At 33.4% G+C, this 23,416-nt stretch overlaps 1 protein-coding gene across 1 annotated transcript; it reads right to left on the bottom strand.

The window, feature by feature from the left end:
- Positions 1-3,029: 3,029 nt before the first annotated feature.
- Positions 3,030-22,320, bottom strand: ENPP6 (Ectonucleotide pyrophosphatase/phosphodiesterase member 6; the record flags this gene model as incomplete). Its single annotated transcript, XM_035730291.2, has 8 exons — positions 3,030-4,901; positions 6,692-6,764; positions 12,207-12,417; positions 16,995-17,163; positions 17,313-17,491; positions 19,097-19,385; positions 19,536-20,222; positions 22,003-22,320. 8 exons carry the CDS (start codon positions 22,318-22,320, stop codon positions 4,221-4,223), a joined length of 2,607 nt encoding a protein of 868 aa, XP_035586365.1. The 3' UTR covers positions 3,030-4,220.
- Positions 22,321-23,416: the final 1,096 nt, after the last annotated feature.

The raw sequence follows: 23,416 nt of genomic DNA, 5'->3' as shown, positions 1-23,416 counted from the left end.
TACGTTGTAGCTGACTGACTGACTATAACATAATTGATTACAGATACTGAGATGTCAAATATGATTAAAGTGCTTATCTATCACATTGTATCGTAGTTTACGGGAGAGTAGTATGGTGTTTGTAGCATGAACTTATGGTGTATTTAAAACTTTTGAGTAATTATAAAACTATGTTGAGGAAATTCAAAAAAAACATCTATTGAGATAAATAGTTTAATATTTGATTGTATTATATTTGATTTCGTATAGTTGTATAAAAGTCAAACAATATTCATCTCAGTTTCCTCTTGTGGTTAACATACACTTATTTAGTATAGATAAGATACTGTAGATTTAAATTTACCACTAAAGTCAGGAAGATGAATTCTAATTTTGATAATGAACTAATTACCTGTAAATTCAGAAAAATGTTCAACATTAAATAAACATGATTTTTAAAATATTGTTTTTATCAAAAAGTGTTAGATTTTTTCAGATATAATGTCATTTCAATTTATGTATATTATCACAGATTGAAATCATGAGTCAGTTGAAGCTAGACCACCATCAGTGGTCTAATGGATGAGTGCTCGCACGCGAAGCCAGTAGGTCCTGGGTTCGAATCCCACGGGGTGCGAGATCGAGGATGCGCACTGCTGAGTCCCATACTAGGACGAAACGGCTGTCCAGTGCTTCCAGGTTTTCAATGGTGGTCTAGCTTCAACTGACTCATGATTTCAATCTGTGGAAATTTCTAAAATCTCCAAAAACCCCTTCTGATATTATGTATATTAAACAATTTGTCGTAGATATTTATGTGGTGTAAGTCAATTCATCATAAGCTTTTAGTAACGAATGTTACAAAAAAAGAATAATAGAATACATAGGAATTATGCAGCGAGTAGTACGTTTGAAATGTTTTCGTTGTAAAATGAATAGCAGTCAGGAAGTTAGTTCATTTTAAATCTGAGATCTTCAACAATTTGCATAGAATTGAACCAAACATTGATTGATGTACATCCATGAAGTGAGACATATAACTTGTCGAATGGAATGAATATCACGCATTAACTCAATATGTCTCCATCACTTGGATAATATAACGTCAGTGGACTAAAAACTTTGATTATAAACATGAATGGGAGTGCCAGTTAAGATTAGACTGTATCACATGATAATTTATGTATATCGAGTAAATAATTTTTAGAAGAATAAGTGAACTTTTAACGTAATTGAAGGATACGAAAGGAAACTAGGTTAATGAATGTGGTGGTTTACAGCATATTGTACACTATTATCTTGAAGATAGTTCTCAGAGATTCTAACACACATCATTCACTATTGTAATTAGTGAAATTACTGTTGGATCGTTTTCAACCACTTAACGCCAAAATAGACAACTATAATGAATTACTTACCATTTGACAAAATCCTATCATCATTACAAACTAAACAGTATGACATATGTTCTTATGCAACGATCGGTTGGTGTGGTATCTTTACATTTATTCCCTTTTTCTATAACGTTATTTCCACACATATAGCCTCTTATGAGGACGAGTAGATTGAATCTCCTCTTCCCACCGAAATGATCGTAAAGACGAGGCGTTTAGTTTACTTCCTCTAGTGTTTTTCTGAAAGTGGACGAAAAGCAAAAATCAAAACTGGTCAATCGATACAGAGTGCCTCCCCAGGGGATTTGCAAAACCGATTGCCACGGGATTGTATTTTCTGATAGTGTTGTACTATCTTGCGGACTAGATCTTTAGGTTGCATGCTAGGGTAGTAGCTCTCTGAGAAAACCACCTACTTCGCTTCGAGCACCCAGGAAATAATCCATACGACAGAAATATGAAAAAACAAATATTTTGAGAGGTAGCAAGTTAAAGCATTCTCTACACCAGACAGTGGATGGTTCACTACATATAACTAAAGGTATTAAGATTACTGAGATATGGGTAGTCAAGCTACGCACATGCTAATGGAGAACAATTTTCGTACCCGATAAATATAACTATAAAACGTCAGACAACATTTCAAAACAGAGTTACTGAACGGGAAAATATGTACTATTCGTTGCAACTGTTAAAAGGATCACATTAAAATATGTGCGAAACCGACTACTATATTAAGTGATGGATATGCATAAAATGAACTATTTAGTTTATATTTTGTTGCATACCTTCCAGTTGTCTATGCCAATATGGAATAGATTTCAAATTATAGGCCTCTGATCATTAATATTAACAGTTTAAGTTGCCAAACAGTAGACTAGCTAATCGCGGAGTCAAAATACATTTTCGACGATGCATAACCTAAAATCTGTTTAGAGCCGGTCGTCGATTACATTCAAAATCCAATTCTATATCTTGCTGGCAGATTTCGCCTTGTTTTTTTTCGAATGAAATGATGTTTGACATTTTTACAATTAACTGTTTCTACAACAACAGTGAGAACCAGTATTAAAGTTAGACAGACGATAATTGAATTTTCATTATCACTTTGTGGAGATTACTGAATTTCAGTGGTCTAGAGGTTAAGCATTCTCGCGCGACCGGAGGTCATGAATTCGACTCCTACGTGCGAAGACGTGGGTGTACACTGCTGAGGATTTCCATATCAATACGAAAAAATCATCCAGGCTATCAATAGTAGTCTCACTTAAATCGGTTCATGATCCAAATAATAATTGAATTATTAATGAAACTCTGTCATTTTTCTATAACAACTAACTAGAACAGTGCGTCAATAATTAAATTATTCGGCTTTCAATGACCAGATCACAGCTTTAAATCTAATTTCATCTACTTCTGTTTGGGTACTCAGAAAACAAAAATCACTAGCTCATAGCATACTGAGAATGTGGCATACAGTTAACTACACAAATCTATATCGGTTAAATGAGTTATGCTTGATTATTATATTGTTATAAACATTTAATGAACAAATTTGAAACAGAACAAATCCTACATTTGATTATTAGTCATTAGCATTTACTAAAAGGTACAAAAAACCCTTTTTTCCCCTCTAAATTATCAATGAAACAAAGATGTAACGTAATAATTGAAACAGGCAAATCATTCTTAGTTTAAATGGTGTTAAGTATATACGAAAACATTATTTAGTTCTAGAGTTTATGGTACTCTTTAATCATATGGGAACTATGTTGAATTTTCTTTACTACTCACTTCTCTCTTTTACTATTCCTTCTTATTGATTGATTTATCCCATAAACTATGTAATATTTACAAGGGGAAAGCAAAAAACAAGGACAGGATATTCTTTTCCAAAAATATTGATAAATTTAATAACTACACTATTGCTATACTCTTTTACGTAAGATAAAAGTCACAGAAAAAAAGCCAATTAAGAGAAGCTAGCAAGCAATTGAAAGAGAAGTAATGGGGAGGGGAAATAAACTAAGCAAATAGTACATGTTTTCTGTTTTTGTTTTTTTTTCCTATAAAATACATAACAATAACAATAATAATGATAATGAAAAAAGTCAGAGAACTAGAATCGAAATCACTAAGGCAAATAAGGCTAAATTATTGAACAAATATTAAATCTCAAATAAAGAAAACAAAACATCTCTGTGAAATTGGTATATAAGTCCGTAGGCGTAGGCGGTGAAGTAGATGATACATGCATACAATGAATGTTCGGTTGGACAGGTGAGTGCGCACGCACGCACGCATATACAGAAATACTAAGGCGCAAAGAAGTGCAGGAACGAAGGTACTACATGTTCGACTAATAAAAGAATATTAATATTATACTGAGTATCCGGTTTTAATAATAAAAAACGGCTGTTGTTATTATTATTACTCTGATATTGTCATCACACTTATCAGTAGTAATAGTAGTATAATTGCTACATTAAAAAGCGGTTATAATCATATTGACAATTAGTGACCATTTTAATATCCTGAGAAATATCCCATATATATATTCTATAAAATAGTGATTATCTGTCCAGTGAAGAGAAAGGATTGTTGTGGAGGCGCACAGTTAGTTTGAGTGCTGGTCAGTTTATAATCTATTTGAAATGGATCTCACAAAGGGTTTATCAAAACAATAAGAGTAGCTTGGCGACAAAAAAGATATATGGTCTTTTATCAGACAAAAATAACCTGAGTGCTATAAATATTTTCTTCTTTGTTCAAACGGGATAAAGACTAGTTGAAAAAAGACAAGGAACACACGTACACATTAGTATAGAACACAGCATGACCGAGAAGTTAAGCTTCAGAAAGTACCTCAGACTTGACTAATTCCTTGTTTAGTTCATCTTGACAGCCGACTACACGTGTAGTCATCAATGAAATACGACACCTAATACAGACTAATACGATGAAAGTGCAAATTAGTACAAAGAAACAAGTTAACGCTGCTGCTCCGATTAGAAAAGTCATCATAAAACGATCTCCATGTAATAATGAAGAAAATGATAATGATGATGACCAATATAAATTATTCAACACAGGTGACAACTGATTATTGTCATAATTATAATTGTGTGAAAGTAATGGTTTGAATAAATCGAGTGAACGGAAATCTGGCAGATTAATCGATGATAAATAAGCCATTAAACTATGTATATGAATTGGACGAATTTCTTTGGTAAAATTTAATTGAACACCACGATTAGAATTTGGACCATAAATAAATAATGGAATATGCATGTCAGGTAGTTCTGGATCATAACCATGCATTCCTTTAGGATCGATTAAATTGTAATGACTCATTTTTAATGGCCATGCATTGGAATGAAATATATAATCCGGTGAAGCGATTAACAATATCGGTGGAAATAATGAATTATTATTATTCGTCATAATTTCCCAATGTGAAGGGATTGTCGATGAATTGTATACAGTGAAAGGAGATTTACTTTGTTGAATTAGTAAGCGATTATAAACCTAAATGTTTCGAAGATGAAAAGAAAAGTAAGCAATTGTGAAGATGAAAATCTACTAAATAACATTAACTTAGAATAATTAATTATGAATATATATCTTCAATATGAACTTCAAGACAGTACTACTGTACGGAACTGAAACTTCGAGAAGTACCACAAACATCATCAAAAAAGTATTTATAAACAGTTATCTACGCAAGATAATCAATGTCCATTGACTGGAAACCGTCAGCAACAGCCTACTGTGTGAGAGAACAAACTAGCTTCCAGCGGAGGAGGAAATTAGAAAAAGAAGCTGGAAGTGGATAGAATATAAATGGAAGAAATCAAAGTGCATCATGAGGGAAGCGCTTACCTGGAATCCTAAAAATAAACGAAAAAGTGGAAGGCTAAAGAACACACTGCATCAAGAATCGGAAGCAGACATGAGAAGGATGAATAGCAACTGAAAAGAATTGCCCAGGACAGGATTGGATGGAGAATACTGGTGAAAGGCAGCGATTATTGATTAAATCTATATGATTAGGACTCAAATGTATGGTATAGTGAAAAAAAACGTCATACTGAATAAAATACATAACGAAAATGACCATGATACACTAAAATATAATTTTGAGATAATCGGTGATCTTATACTTCTTACTACTTGTTCTCCTTAAAGAGTAGTAAAGTTTCTCTATTGATCTTACGGAAACTTTCTTTTTTTATGAAATTGTTGGTTTTAAAGGTATGTCCCACCATGGCGTACTATTTAGTTCCTTCCCAACTGATGTTTCCGTGTTGATATTTGCAACTGGTCAACAGGATGGGGTAAAAGTTGTCAACTTGATAGAAATGTAACTTGGTTACCCAGTTCAGGTTTATGAATTTATCATCTAAGTCAGACGGTTATGGTGAGGGATAACAAACTACTCCCGGTGAAGTTGGATTTAAACCCATAACCTACTAATTGAAAGTAGAGTGCTCTAACTACTAAGCCATCACTCTAGACATTAATATCTCCATTTTGTTTTGAACTGTTATAGAGAAGGGTTTTTATAAAACTTATGATCATAAGCATGCTTTACTTGTTAAAATCATGATTAGTAGATAATCTGTAAAAATACAATATGTTCGATGAACAAGTCACTTCGTCATAATTAACGTAGAGAGTGGTATAAATGTAGGCTGATCCAAGTTGCTACACACAAGACTATTGAGATTGCCAAATATCGAAATAATAAATGCAGGAAAAAACTAACTTTAATCTCATTAATCAAACGTAGGATATTGATAGAACAATCAACATGAATGTAAATTTGCATACTAAACTTCAAGATTACAATTGAGGTTTTAAAAAAATAAGAAAACGAACTAGATAAATGGGGGTTATTGATGTGTGGGCATGAATGATCATGATTGGTTGTCTGCTTAGTCAGACATGTAGATAGTCTGACAGGTGTCAGATAAGTTATATATTCGATTATCCTTATTATTGGGACGCACTTATTATTAATTGTTCATTGCTGTGGATTGTGTCGGTTTTTGGTGTGGAAATATATTTACGTTGTGGTCAGGCTAATTACGTTTTCTTGATCTAAGTTGTGTTGACGTCCTGTAGAATAGACACTGGGAAGGAATCTAGTGTAGATAATCATTTAAGATAAATTAACGTCCCACATGTGTAAACGTGGAAACCCAACCGTTATAACATCAGACGAAGTAAAACCAAGCGCTATAACAGTTATATTGTTAAACACAATGACAGATAAGCGGTAATCAATGTGTTGAATTTTGTTGATAACAACTTACATTGTTTTCAAATTCTGGTTTAGGCCAGATCCACAATGTACTTCCACGATTCAGTACTCTATCCAACTCTGAGCTACAAACAAGGAAAAGCAACAAAAAAATACATCACCTTTAAAAATTGACGAGTAGTTGCACAACAGTTACAATAACTCTACTGGTATACAAAATTTCCAGATCTATACTGGTTTTGTACGATGATATCACTTGTGTGAAAATGGCTTAAACGTCAACAGGATTAATATAGTCATACTATTCGTGATTTAAACTGTTAAAATTCTAAAATCTCCACAAATTCCCTACACTACTAATAGTCATGTTCTCACTGATGACTTGGTTTGAGATGTAACTTATGGAGTTCTAGTGCGATGTCGTGACCAGTGAAGTCTAAGCCGTGTCGGGTGTGAAACAGCTATCCAGAGTAGGCAAACGATGATGGTTGCGCAAGATCATGGATTAACTGAAGTCAGATATTAACGCGGCAAGATGTCGGCCCAGTGACCTAGAGGTCAAGCGGTTGCGCACGAGACCGAGGGTTCTGGGTTCGATTCTGACTGCGAGTTCGTTGATGCGCACTGCTGAGGAGTCCCATGCTATGGTGAAAAGGTAGTTCAGTGCATCCACATTTTCAGTGGTAGTCTAGCTTAGATAGACTCATGAATTCAACTGTGACAATCTGAATTCATTGAATAATGAAGAAAAAATAATGTTAATCAATTGTTTTAAGAATTATGAAACAAGGCACGAAGATTTTTTTCAACTATTAAAGTACTGATTTGTATGTTTAACTTTAAACTGTGTTGTGCTTGAGTGTGTAGGAGAGGGACCAATGATATTAATGCAATCTATTAATATTGAAAGTTTAAAATTTTAGACGTGTTGCACCCAAACACTCTATTAAACGTACGTTAAAATAATGCCCAAAATTAAAGACAACAAGCATCACATGAAATAACCCATATAATATCTCTTCTACACTAATAAGACACTAAATTCCTTAGGACGAACAATGAACGATTTGTCAACCCGATCTCTCTATACTAGATACTCAGCTAGTACTATTCTACAAGGTATCAACACAACTCAAATCAAGAACATGTGATTCACCTGACTAGTACGTGTATTAGCTAACAATCGAGTATGTACAAAGGGTCAGGGGAAGATGTATGACACATCATATGTCTATCAGTCGTCTCTCTGAGAAAACAACCAATGATTATTTCCTATCACCCACATAACAACGAAATGAGATGAGGCACCTAAAAGCGTGAATTTCATTCAATGAAAATATATATCCCTTCTACCCCACTACTACTAAATTTGTATCGAGAAGCCGAAAATCTGTAAAAACTGCAATCACTAGTCGGCTAGATTTATCAAAACACAGATTCAAGGAGAATTTCGTTTAAATATTATTATTTCAAAAACTGTTGTTATTTTTAGATATTATTATCATCAATTTTAATTGACGACTGTACAGCAAGTAAATTTTAAAGAAAAAATTATAAAGAAACATTTAACTAAGTAAAAACGAATTTAAATTCTGTACTAATCGTGAACAATAATTACATAACCAAAGAATAGGCAATAGTATATAAGAATCAATAGAGATATGTTTACTGATCAACTATTATCCTACATTGATTCATGTGACTTAACAAAACAAACTAATTCGTAGAAAATCAATGTACAACTAATTCATTATGACAATATCTACATAATCACTTTGACAAAAACAAAAGCATAGAACAAACAACAAATACAAATTTAAAAAAATTGTTCGTAAGTTGTAAAAGATCGACTATGAAATGATCAGTGCTTAGTAGCTCATTAGACAGTCAGTAAGTTAGCTACAATGCAGAATCAATCATATATATATATATACATCGATCCGAGTTGTCATACCTCATCAGCACAACACGATGAACACCAAATTCATAGAAGTAGTCACTTCAATGGTAATAATATATGGAAGAAGGATTGCATATAAGAATATAATAAAGGGAGAATTACTTCGCAGAAAGAAAGGTAAAAAGTAATTTTAATTTCACGGTTTAATGGAAGACAAAGAGTGTATACACATACGCCATTGTGATCGATTCTGAGCCATACCACCCAGAGTCTCCAACCAAGTCCTTTGCATCTACCAACTTGGCTCAGATCAGAGGTTAGTGACTTTATGAATTGATGCCAAGTTTTGATTTGGCAAGAGAATTTCCGCTAGTTTGGTGGAAAAGTATGGAAACTATTGAAGTAGGAGTAGTGTGGAGAAAGTGAGACTCCTAACATTTTTTTTCTGAAATTACAGTTAGACAATGAGGAACGTCAGATCAACTCGGATGACGATTGCCTACAGCAATGTCAAGATCTAAGTAACAACATATTTCCCGGTATATATATATATGGATATGTGAGGGTAATTACAACAAACAAATGTATTAATATACCACATCTCACCATTCGACTTTGCTAAAAAGAAATCGATCAAAAGTAGTTAATACATATATGGAGATATGGATGAGAGAATTTCCACTTAAGGTATGCTTTAGGCTTGAAATAAATAAAAATTCTGCCAGTGTATTATTTATGATGAAGAGGTTAGATCTTCAAAACACTTGATACATCTGTAAACTATACTATCTGGGAAAAACTAGATAGGATTATCACTAGTTCAATTAAATTAGTTTAACATTAGGATATTTGCAGGGATATTAAAATTCGGATGAATATAACACATATTAATTATTAACTGCTTTCATAACCAGTAATAGTTGTTCGAAACAAATTGAACATATTTTATATTACACAGCCAAAGAATATTTTTAATGTTAGAAAATTAATTGTAATTCTGTAACACGTTCAAAACCTTATACTATCAACTTTCTGTTTCCATTAACGAATTGTCGTAATCTCACGTTAGTGTTATTTCTGATTGTTGTCAAATGCTTTCGTTATTAAATATAAATGCAATCTATGTGCATACCGAGTCGTCGTTTCACTTTTTCTATTGTTTTTCTCTGTTCTAGGTAATCTCACTTACTACTTCTAACACTCCCCCAACACACAAGATACCGACCTTTAAGCCAAACATAAACTTACCAAAGATTGAACGTCACACTCATAACCTATTCAGTGAAATTGTATGTTTGATTAATGCATTCTAAACAGAATGTAACAAAATATACTTTGATACTGTTCAGATGTATTTAATGATTTTTTTGGAAGTCATCATTCATAAGATCAAGGTTTAAAATGTTCAAAGTTGCAAAGTACCATGGCAAGGACAAGGAATCGGGAAGTTTACAATTTTGCCCAATCATTGTTTTAATATGAAGTACGATAAAATATATGCCATATAGCACATGATAACAATTAATGAAAACGTTTGATAAAGATGAGGAAGATATTGAAGTAAAAAAAAACCAATGAAATGGGGTTGATGCTAGACAGTAATACTAACCACAGGAAAAAAGATTATTCCTTGTTATCTGAGACTTTCAACCAACAATTTTTATCATTCTGAAGAATTTACTAACAAATTTTAGATCACTACGTGCAAAACCAAGTCAATAGTTAGTGATTTTGTGGAAATGATATCATGGCTTGATTAAATCCCCTTTCATGTTATCACAGGCTAACGTTTACTTCAATCAATACTGTGTAATAAGTGTAAATAATGATGTGGGGAAAAAAAAATAAAACAATAACACATTTCTTACTGTCGAAATTCAATTTACAGTTGTGCTTCATAAATGAAGTTCGAAATGTTAAAATAAACAAAACACAAACATGAAGGTCATGTAAATATGGATTGGCCAAAAAACAAACATAATTGGTAGTCGAGTATTAAAATAAAATGCCAATCAATAATAATAATTCCTATTTAATTACTAATATCTTATACTGATCTCGTTTAGTGGAGTAAAAGGAGTTGAAGATTTTCAGCAACAATTTACCTTAACTAATTGATTTTAGAAACTGAACATTTTTCATGATGAAATAATGAAGATGCAACCGAGATGGAAAGTTAAATGAACATTTAAAACAGTAAGATAAACTAACTGAAATGTCAGAATGGGGGTTTGTGGAGATTGTAGCAATTTTAATATTTGAATTCATGAGTCAATCTAAGCTAGACCACCGTTGAAAACCTGGAAACACTGAACTGCCGTCTCGTCCTAGTATGGGAGTTCTCAGTAGTGCGTATCCACGATCCTACATGCAGGACATTCTGTCTCGCGCGCGAACGCTTAATCGTTGCGCAAGATCATCAGTCTATTGAAGACATCAACACCGTTGGATGCCACCGGCTTAGTGATCTAGAGTTTAGGCGTTCGTCCGTGAGACCGAAGGTCCTGGGTTCGAGTCCTGCATTCAGGATCATGGACGCGCACTACTGAGTACTCCATACTAGGATGAAACGGTAGTCCAGTGTTTCCAGGTTTTCACTGAAATATCTCGTCTAAATATTACATCAATTGGTTGAAATAAAACTAAAGTCAGATTAGCACTAATGTTTTACAGATTATACGGCAAAGGATTTTATCGACTCATTTATTTATAGCAAGTAAAAACCCCAATATATTAGGACAGTAAGAAAATGGGCCTCATGAATAAAATGATGATATCGGGAATAAAATCAGAAGCGAGGAGGCTCGCGTACAGTTAAAATAAGTAAATGAACAAGAACAGTATTTATTGAGGAAAATACAACCAGGAAAGATTTCCTCCAGTTAAAAAGGTTCATCTCACTACTATGGATAATGTAACGAGAAAATGAATCACAAAATATACTGACTTCTACACTGAAGCGTATCTTATGAACTATAAATTATTCTGAATAGTTCGATGATTGTGGTAAAAAGATTATCTATGATAAAGAGTGTGATAGTAGAACTAGCATCTACTGATAATTCCTAGTATTTCTATAATTGAAGTGGCTCTCTCATGTCAGAGTTCACAAGCTTATCAACTTAAAGTTGATTCATGATACCTTTTAGTAACTATGTGGTAAAACTGCTATTCCAGGTTGGATTTTAAAAAAATTAACCAGTCAGTTTTGATTAATACAGAGCTTGCCATAGATGTGCATTATCCCAAGTTAACATAGCACATTAGTAGTAGTAGCAATAACAATGAAAAAGACTAATAATTGAAAATATGATTTAAAAAGGTAGAATGAAAACGTATAAACAAAGGAATACTAGAACTAGAGATCTAGGGTAATATAAAGAATGAACGAACCTACGATCCATAATAAGCCAAACTACTCAATGTCTTGAACCACACAGACCCCGATCTGGTAGTTTGGATCTAACAACACAGCGCAGATCGACGGTCAATAACTTTATGGACACTTTAGCGATGGTAACAATAAATTGTTATTTCAAAGTACAAATTTTCGTTTAATTACACAACTAGATAGCAAACATATTACACAGGCGAAATAGATTTTGATGCAAACACACAAAAAAACATGATGATGGTGGTTTAAACAAAGATAGAAATCACATCTTACCCTTTAAAATAACGATCAGCATATGCTTGATGTGAGACAGTCGCCATACCATGGTCAGAAGTTAGCATTAAATTTAAATTTGGTATAGATTCTATGATGTTCAATGCATGGTCTAAAACATGATCCAAATACACTAAATGTTTATGAACTAATTCATTAGATAATGGACCATATCTATGTCCAATACGATCTAATTCATCGTAGTATACCACTGAAACAGAGAAAAAGATAAAAAAAGAGTAAACAAAAAACAACGTATGTAATATTCACTATGTAATAAGTCCATATTTTTTTATTAAAGTTGTATGATGGGTAGCAGTGAAATTCAGTAGTTGATCTTCGCCCTATCAAAGGTTCAGTCAGATAAATGTACCTGCATTCCAGTGTTAGTATTCACACTGAGACCTGAACCCAGTATCGTTCGCTCCAAGAACCAATGCGTTATTTCATGAGCTAGAGTTCAAATAACCTCTGCTTTGTAGCTGAGTGAATAACGCGTTGATATTTGGAGTAAAAGGACTGTGTTTAAATCTTAATGAGAGCATCAACAATGGGATATGTGTACATCCGGTTGGTTTGGTCCCAAACAAGACAAAATGCGTGTCCCCAAATCCACACCACACCATTATCCAAATTTAGTAAAACACATGTGACTAAATGACAACAGGGAAGGCATTCACTCAGGATGCATATATGTTAAAAAGTCACTGATCTATTGCACACTTTAACAACTAGAAAGTAAAATCCCTTACAAATGATAAATCCATATATTATATCATATCTTTTGTGAGATAATTAAGAATAAGGCAATTCAGACAAAAATGAATGCAAAATACTGTGTTAATTTAAGTGATCTCCTAAAATCGGACAAATGATTATACAAATTAAAAAGGAAGTGATAAATCTAAACCTATTGGGTACCAAAACCAGTGATTTGTGAAGGTTAAGTCCTTCATTGGAGTCGTAAATTTTCTAGATCCGATTCCTGGTAGGATTGTGGATAGGCATCATTGAGAAGTACCATACTACGATGAAACAACTATTACTTATTTTCTGATCTTCAGTGATTTTCTAAGTAACCTTAGTCTCTTTACAACTTCCTGTACCAAAAAAAATTAACGAATTATTTTATCCGATTAGAGTCCATTTTTGTGATAGGTGCATATCGAAACGATGAAATGTGGACTAAGTGTGAGTATTTTGGGAGGAACACGCAAAACAATTGACAAGAGTACAATGATAATTTGAGCCAACTAAAATGATTTGCGCAAACATTTTACCCATGACAAAATGCTGCTTATCTGCTCACCAACAACTAGCCAACATACTCTTAGTAAAATTTTCATACACAACTGTCATAACTGTTAACTTAGACTGTCTTATTATTACAGGCGAAGATATTTGTTTGAAATCTATCTGCTGCATAGTCTGCTCATAGGTTGAGTGAAAATACAATGATTTCAGAAGAAACTAAATCTAGCCCATCCCCTTCCAAAGACATAAAAAAATTGAAAATTTCAAACTTCAATAAAACGAATAATCACTATAAACAAAGAGATGACTGGTGAACAAATTCATTAGCCTAATCCATAAATCTTTGAAGATTGAGCCGATGTTTGGTTACTGAGGTTTGAGAATTCGAACAAGAAAACCAATGACTATTGAGCACACACTAGGACGAAGCAAATTAGGAGTATTTTTAAATTCTATTGTTAGATATTAACAAACTATTTCTTAAAAAATAAATAGGGAAAAAATCTATTAGAATGGTTAGTCAGAATAAGAGATGAAAACTATTGTAGATATTTCATTCAATTTTATGATACGGACATTCTGTATGGAACTATAGGAACAATTAAAAAAGAAAAAAAATTGATCAAATAATTTACAATGGTTCAAAATTTTGTCTACCCAAACAGGAAGTGAATATAATTGTGACCGAACAGACAATTTTTTTGATTTTATAGTTAAAATTAACTTTAACAAAGTTCGAATAGTTAATAACTATGCATGAATTTATCATTATGCATGATTTATCAAGTAAGTACTTAGGATTGATGACGTGGATGGTAACATTAGTCGTTATGGAGAAACTTGTGGCTCGAAATCGAATTGATATACACGTACTTACCTACTGAATTACATAACTTAACATTTATATTACACGAGCCAGTCAAATTTGTAAAGAGTTGGTTTTTATGTCACATCATGCGCAGTAACTGTGAATTTAACATTCAACCTGTGAGTTGTAAGTTTGAAACTCGTTATATCTATGAAAGTTACGATGATAACAAAATCTTTACATAATGAGGCTTATAACCCAATAAGCATAAACATGTGATGACTTAACTAAATATAAATAAGAGACAGTAAAAAAAATAATGAAAATGTCACGACACCCATTAAATCCCCTTAGTCGATGTTGATAAACAGAGGAAAAACATCAGTTACAAACCTAATCAACATCTCGGCAGACACGTTAGATTTACAAGAAATTTAGATATAGAGCAAATTACAGTGCCATATTTTGTAAGAACACATCATTACAATGTAAAAATTGTCCAGCTAGCTAAAAGTTAGCAACTGAGACTGGGAATCCCCAAAATAGCACATTTAGGAAGAAAGAAATCCTAAAATTCACATATTGATTTAAAGTGAACTTAGTTCATTGACTTTCAATGTGTTTTCATTTGTAACAGATTATTCAATGTGAATTTAGTTCATTTTATTTTCAATTCATTGTTATTGTATTAATGGATCAACCGTGATTTTGTGTTCAAATGTCGATTATTTTGTTTGATGAAATCATTGAATAATCGATTTATAATTGAATTGACTTGAAATGTAAATAGATTTTTTTTCTGAGGTCGCCACCGACAAATCGTTCTTACAAGATTTCTCTCTCATCCATCGTGCAGAGGATAATCGTTAAAGTATTGTGTAGTAGTCATCCGTCATTCAGTTTATCAAGTTAGTATAGATCCTGTTCCATATTGAAAGAATCTCCCATTTGTTCACAATTCAGAAAGACCTAACCTAACTGAAACTCAATTCATAAGGTGACACTTCTATTAACTTTCACAGTGCAACAAAGAATATAAACTTTTACCAAAACTGTCAGTATTAGATACACGCACAAACAATATGAGGATAGGACAAGTAAACATTTGTGAACAAAATTTCAACCATTATTAGTTAAAACAAAATGATCGTTGTTAGAAAATGTAGTTAGAGAGAAATTATATATTAAGCACACTCACACACAGAGATTTACTTACCATGCAAACACAGTTCTTGACTACTTAGGTACTTTAAGGCATAATAATAGTAACGATAATCGTACAAAAAGTGGAAACTACATAGATGATTAGTTAACGTAGAGAAAAGGGAATGTAAATTAATAACGAAACTGAAAAGCAGTACTCCGATGACATTGTCTATTTTATTCTCAAAATAGTTCAAAAACGTCTGATCATGAAAAATGGACCTTGTTTAATGTCCCGATCAAGTTTATCGACAACCATTTCTTAGATGACAAACGAGGGATAAAAAAGATTTGGGAAATTGGAAACATTTAAAAACCAACAAACATGATAGAAATACACTTCGCAAGTCATTATCTGTATTCTTCTAGGTTAAACAAAACACCAGGGAATTCCAATCAGCGAATAAAGTGACACTTTTGAGTACCAAGAACAAGACTTGATTGTTCACTTGTCATAGTGAGGAAGGTAACATTACGCGGCTGTAAAGTAAGATGAACAGCTAAAAATCTTAGCATACAGCCACTGACAGGGAAGTTCAAAGCCTCATTCACCCAACTTAACTTTGCCGCAAAGGTAGCATCATTAGTTTTCATGCAAGTAAAATGTGACTAAAATCCAAGAACATGAACCTGTATTTGATAAATGAGTCACACTTCTTTCATATCATGTGAAAAAACTGTATTACCAACTCCATGATCCCATCATCACCCAGAGACATCTTGAAAAAGTCAACGATCAGACATTCGTAACTTATTTATATTTTTTTGAAATTTAGTGGGTATAGAGCTGACAACTGTAACGAGATACAAAACTAATACCAACAGAAGCTGATACATAGCGATACCTGGTAGTAGTAAAACATGCAAGGACCTATTATTAATTAAAGCATCCGAATCCGTTAAAATCCACCAACAGTCATAGATTCTACGGACTGCTGAAGTGATTTAGTCAGGTTATCTTTAATCTTTTTAAACACTAAGTTGCCGAAGTAAAAACAATAGTATAAAAAAGAAAGAGATTAAAATATGAAGTAGTCTAAACATTAATTTGACCTAAGAACTTAAATATCATTGATCGAAAAAGAAATAAAATTAGTAGTTATGTGCAGCTTCTAAAAAATTCTTTTATTTAAGTGCTTTCTGTTAGGAACTACCTTTTAAATGCAATGAATACAAGATACATCTATTTGAAGTACGGATAACCAGGAGATTAAAATGGAAATAGACCTAAAAATCACAGGTTATTTCGTAACTTTTGACACGATATATATATTTTTTGTCTCTTGCACAATGAACTAAGTTTATTGGTCAATGTTAAGCAAAATGAGATCTGACACAGCTTTATGGATCAGTTCAAATTACTACATTTTACAATATCGCATTTACTATGTGTGGAAATTAACAAGGTGAAAATGTGAAAAGACAGTCGAAATCAGTAAGGATGATGATGAATGATCACAAAATAAGATGAATACAAAATAATGAATAAAGGTTAATAAGAACGTTATATATATAATGAATACCTGCTAAATGAGCACTGCCATTTTTTAACCCATCCACAGCTTTTTGTATTGTAGCATTCAAATTCATAGGATTCATAACTTCTTGACTATACGGTTCACAATACCAACTATTTTCACCGCCAACTTCAGTAGAACATATAGGCAAATGATAAAGATGAACACCTTTATTCTGTGTATGGAAAATAGAAAGAAAAAGTCAAAATGAGTATAATTTAGTCAACATTTATGCTGAAGTACAATATATATCTTAGTGACAAAACACTTGAAGAATGAAAATTAGGTAAAGATAAAGAATAGAAAATAGAACGAAGAACTCACTTGTTTTACTCCTGTCTCCCAAAGACCTTCAACTTGTGAACGAATGGGTTTACCATTAATCGTTGTATGTTCACTAAATGTTGTTGGCAGAATAACTCCATGATCAATTGGGTGACGACCTGTTAACGAAAATCGGAGCATCATTTCATTTGTAAGCGTTAAGAAACTATCTAAATTATCTGTATATGCGATAGAATAATAACAATACTTGCGATCATTAAGTTCGTGTTATTATTAGGAAACAATTGTCCTAACATTAATTAAATGACTTAAAAATTTATAGCTTCCTACTAGATAACGAAGTCGCTCGAGATGAAGCCAGTCACTTGAATATGATAATTGTATCGCGAAGAGCTATTGGTGTAAGAAACTGATTCATTAAAAAAAATATGTCGGAAAAGGGCAGTTGAAGAAATTCAATTTGCAAGCCGGCTATAGGTTGGGTTAAAGCATGTTGTGGATGGTTTGAGTTGGAGCACGCCGGTTGGTTGTTTCTTAACTAATCAGTGGTAGCAGATACTTGAAGAAGGCTCTGGAATCTTCTTATGTAAAAATTAAAAAATATACTAACAGCTTTTCTTTTTGTGATGCCTGCTTCTATCCAACCTTGTTATTTGGAATATGATTGCGTTCCTGTTCAATCATGTTCTGGTTTGGGGACTTGTCGAGTGGAATAGAGTTCAGAAATACTAAGAGAATTCATAACACAGTATATAGACTTAAATATATCTCGAATTATTTCCTCACCACTGTGAAACTAATGATTTCCCCCTCAACCACTTATTTATTTTTTACTTTCTTATAAATCATAACAATCTTAACAATTATGAGCGATTTTTGGAATATTTCGAATAGCCATCAAGTAAGATGATAGAAATACACATTACGTCAAATGCTACCCAGTAGAACAATGATAGAGCTGTGTCGGGTAGTTGTTCTTGGACTGTATGAATTACGCGATGATGCTATGTAATAACCATAGTATGCCAGGATATGTTTACAGAAAAATGAGTGAAATCGTCTTTAAAACAACCGACTTTATGGTTTAGATGTTTGCCGTAATATGTCAAGACAGTTTTCGTATAAAACCACCATTTTCTGACACTAGAATTAGTTGAATAAACAGGAGAGGTGGTTGGTTTATTATATGGTCGTGAAGTGAAAGAACATTGTAACCAATTAGCATCTATTGCGACTATTTGGGTGGATTTATGAAGACCATGGGACCTGTTTTCAAAGGCTATCGAATATGACTTAAAATCGAAGTTAGTAACCATTCCAATGAGACTTTATTTCGTTTTTTGCCTAAAGTCAGATGTACTACTAATCAAAATGAAATGTTTGCCTTAACTTATACTGTTTTGAAATGGTTTTATAACATAATCGGGAATAACATGATTTTACATCTTTCATTTCCTTACAACATAATCATCTTGTTTACTGGAGTAACTCTTAATTTATATGAGATATCAGTGGTTAGGATCATCATATTAATTTATCAATTACTTGGTAGTTTATTCGCAAATCCTTGAGCTATATTCAACTTACTGTATGTAATTGATCGTTTTAGACACGAAATGCTGGACCAGTAAGTCATGGATCCATATTTAAGCTCATTTTGTATGCTTCGATCAGTGAGTCAGATAACAGAACTGGCATTCAAATGCTTTACGTGACTGACAGCTTAGCATATGCAACTAGCTTCGTAGATTTTCTGAGATGTTTGAATTTAACCATGAAAAAAAGTTAAACTAAATGAGATATAATACATAAACACTGTATACCTGTGAATAGTGAGTAAATATTCGGATAACATTCTGCGGGAAATACAGGAGTGAAACGTTGCAAATATGCACCATTTTTTTGTAGTCGTTTGAATCCGAATTCATTAGTATTACTTTCTAAATGACCAGCTATTACATCCCATCTTAGTCCATCAATTAGAAGAACCAGTAAACGAGATGCAGAACCTGACGAGTCATTATCTACGATTGTCGTTGTCACTGTTGAAATATTCGTATTGAATAAACAAACTAAGATGTACAGAAATGTGTATATGTTCATATTGGGAAACTGAAAAAACAAGTAGAGAAAATTTTAAAATAACACTGGGATTTAGTAATGAAATGTTGATTTGAGAAAAAGAACTAGTCAGTGAATGAACAGGTATATATTTTCATGGCCATAATATTATAAATACAATTTAATTAATTCATCACTAACAGCTGAAGGTGTTAGGACACCCAGATCTGTTATAAGATAATTAATGTAACATGGACTTGTATAGTCTACTCGAGGCATTTTTTGCTCAATTACGGGAACTCTTTGTGCTTCAACATCAGCCCATGCTGTTTTCATTTCCGGAAAATCGCAGTTATTTTCATCATGAGTTAAACAGTTGTTCCCATCTGTTAAAATTAATAGAGTTGATGGTGATAATGATCCACACTCATGATCATAAGACCATTTGAACTCATCAGGAATATGACGCTGATCAAGAGGATAACATCGCATAAATTTAAAAGATTCTGCAAGCACATAAACTGGTCTACCGAATGAAGATGCTGTCATTGCAATTAGTGAGGAACCAAGCATATTTAATATTCCACCGCTTTCCACTACAGCTTCAGCTCCTAAAACAACAAGGTCGACTTGCGGCATTAGGTAAGCAAGAGAGTTGTCTGGAACAAGAGTACAGGAAATTTTTAATTTAGCTAACGCTTTCGTCATTTTTGCACCCAGCCCGCTAGGTGCACACGTTGTCACATAACAATGAAGACGCTTTTGAGTAGATGCAGCATACGCCAGTGCAGCAAGAACAACACGGGAATAAGAGTGTAAGAATATCACTGAACCATTAGGGATGTAGTTCAGGAAGTTTTCTGCTATTTTTCGCCTACATGAACCGACCTGTAGTGAAAAAAAATTCCTTAATTATTAGTAGTGAACTATGTATTCAAATATTGAGATTTTAAAAAATGTTACCAATCAAGAATATTTCGTAGGCACACATTAAATTGCAACTCATGGGTAGTCAGAGGTAAAAATAACACAGGACTGTGAGAACTAAAATTGCTTTAGTAACATACTAACTGCCATTCAAGAAGTGGAATACTTAAGCTTTTTGAATGCTCGACACATACAAAAGGAGGGAGTTAACTGACAAGGCTAGTGATGATAATAAGACGATATACAAATATAGGAAGCGAACGGGATAAATTGTTAATGTGTTAGTATCTCTCAAAAGTAGAAATTTTGCGAACGATGAGAATGACAGTTCAATATAAAAACTAGCGTCTATTCATGATGCATGATTCCGTCGCAAGGTGTAGGCAATGCTTCTCGCCTTTTTACTATTTGTACAACCGAATTGATGTCAATAAGAGTTTGCCTTAGAAACTTATGCAAAGCATAATGTGATTTGTGAGTCGTCTTTTACAAAATACAGGAATTTATATGCACGCGAACTTGGATGCGAAGAAATGACACCCGACATTTACAATACCATCTAAAAGAAATATGTTGCTAGAGTAATAAAATATTTCCATCATTACGACTTTTCCTTTAACAAAAATAATGTTAACAGTTGGAAGACTAATGATTTCAGCTAACCACAGTCCCAACTGTGACTCTGAGTTTGAAGAAGCTACGTTGAATAGGGCATCTATTCGATATCGAAGTAGTCAACAAATGTAGTAGGTCAAGTGATAAATCGGTGGTAGGTGCTGCAAACAATGGTAGTTTTTGGATAAAAATAAACGTGAAGCAAACAAAAAAGACAAAACTTAGAAGTAATACATACCCAGGAAATATAAAACAGACGGTTATTAAGTCATTAGGTAGACTTTCAGGTAGTTGGGGTCTATGAATACATAAATTAAGATTCTTCTTAGCTTACACGAGCCTGAAGTAAGCATAGTAACTTTGTCGAACCAAAAGGAAAGCATGCTTGAAAGTGAGTAAAAACGTGTTTATTTTATGCATGGCATAAAACTTAAAATGCACAGGATATCAACGCTAAAACAGAAATTACCACCCATAAAGGTACAATGTGTTAGCCTTACAAAATAGTGCATAAACGAGGTTTTAGGCGATAAGGCTGGATACTTATGCATCTGCCTCTTTCCTGGTGATTATGAATTACTCTTAGTTATCGCTCAGTAAATATTTTAGGGATAGGCATTTGAACATGAACTAAGACATTGGTTTGCATTACGAATCACAAGAAATCCCAAGGAGGCAGAGGTACCATAAACCCGAAGTACAACGTTTAGTGAAAACATTTTTAAAATTCAGGTTCTCCTTTTTATCGGTGCCGATTCAAATGCAGAACACTTATAACTGATAGGGTAACTTCAATGTTGGGTAAGTGTTTAAATTTAGGATGGCGAAAGCCTCCGACCATTTTTTCACGTCAACCTCTTGAAAGACTGGCCTTAAAAGAAAGGTCTTTGTAGTTTTACCAGTAACAAGTTTAAGGGATATTAATTAGTCGGTATGCGTGCATTAATACACCAACTAAGGACCAATTAATTCCTTCGGCACTATACGGAAGCAAAGTTTCAAGCTATTCGTCACACAATATTATAGTCAAAAAGTGTACTTATGTAATGAGAACCATTAACTCAATACCGAGACAAAACATCGAAAATATTAATTCCCTGATTAGAATGGTTGAGATTATACTCGCCTTTCTGATAAATATCTGGGCCCTCTCAGAAAGAACTTTTTTGCATTCATCAAAATCGACTGTATCCAGTGTTGCTAGCGTAATAAAACGCTGGAATAATTCACAAGCTGATATAACCGAGAGATTGCTGACTCCCTCTTTCCACATACGCTCTATAGCTGTATTCATTACATCATGAAGACCTTGAACTGTTGTGACATCGGAGCATTCATGAAGTTGCGCAAGGACTTCAATAGCAACAACAGCTTCTGACTTATCTGGATTCCTTTCACACAACACCTTGAAACGCCTAACTAGGTCTAATATTTGACTAGTCATCGTGTGTGAAGGACGTTACTGTCGACCTTCAGTTCACTTCAATTCTCAAGTGTATATCTATCCGATAAGAGGCTTTTTATGATCTATGTTTGTAACGTTCAAAATCAATATTTTATCTGAAGGACGTATAACTTTTCGTTTGTTCTTGAAGATCCCAGAAAGAAAAATGTACGTACGTTCTCTTCATTTTTGGAGAGTAACGTTATTGATATGGCGGTATCTGGTAGTTTTCTTACGACGAGAGTACATTCCTGCAGACCTAGTCCAGTTTAGTTGCCTCTTGAATAGGTTCTTTTATTTTTGATAGACTGCTGTTCACTGTATATGCCGGATAAATATTGAACACTAATATCCGCTGAGAGGTTACGAGAGATTCTAGTGAATGTTTTTGGTGTATCATGTCAAGCAAATCGTAATTTGTAAGTAAATATTGTTAAATAATTTCACAGAGTAGCTAATTTTTTATAGTTTGTTCTTTAATCATCTTAGTTCCTTACAACTTGACAGTAGATATGTGTAGCTGCAGTTTGGGCCATGTGAGTTTTGAATCTCGATTCAAGGTAAATTTGTCTGGGATAAGGTGAATTTTTCACTGAATAAGGAGATTAAATCCAGTTGCAACTTGATCAAAGAAGGAACCCGAGTGTTTTGTCCATCTTCCAGTTAGAATCAGATTCAATCAAGATTCCCGGATAAGCAAAGTTAGTTCTTTCTGGGTATTGACAAAATATGGCTGAAAAACAGACTTCCCAGTCTTGTGAAGGAGCTTTCATGTGGTCATTAATTGCGTGAATCCCAGTGGACTGCCTCATCAACTTGGAAGATAAAAGCAATAGTAGCCTAAAAATCTACTAGTATTTTGAAGCTCAACTGAACGGAAGTACAGTTAATGTTGATGGGCCTAATCATTGTTATTTCAACATAATAGAGATTTGAACCTTATTACCTAATTACAGTCTTCTGATGTTTCACATGATGAGACCCAAAACTGTATATCAGTATCAGTAGTGTTTTTAGACAAACTTGTCGATTTGACTGTTGTTACATGCGTAATCTTTGTTTCTTTTTTTGACTCTATAACATTTGGCAAGTTGCG

The sequence above is a fragment of the Schistosoma haematobium genome, chromosome 3, assembly GCF_000699445.3.
Source record: "Schistosoma haematobium chromosome 3, whole genome shotgun sequence".
NCBI lineage: Eukaryota > Metazoa > Platyhelminthes > Trematoda > Strigeidida > Schistosomatidae > Schistosoma > Schistosoma haematobium.
This window is presented reverse-complemented; position numbering and strand designations above follow the sequence as displayed.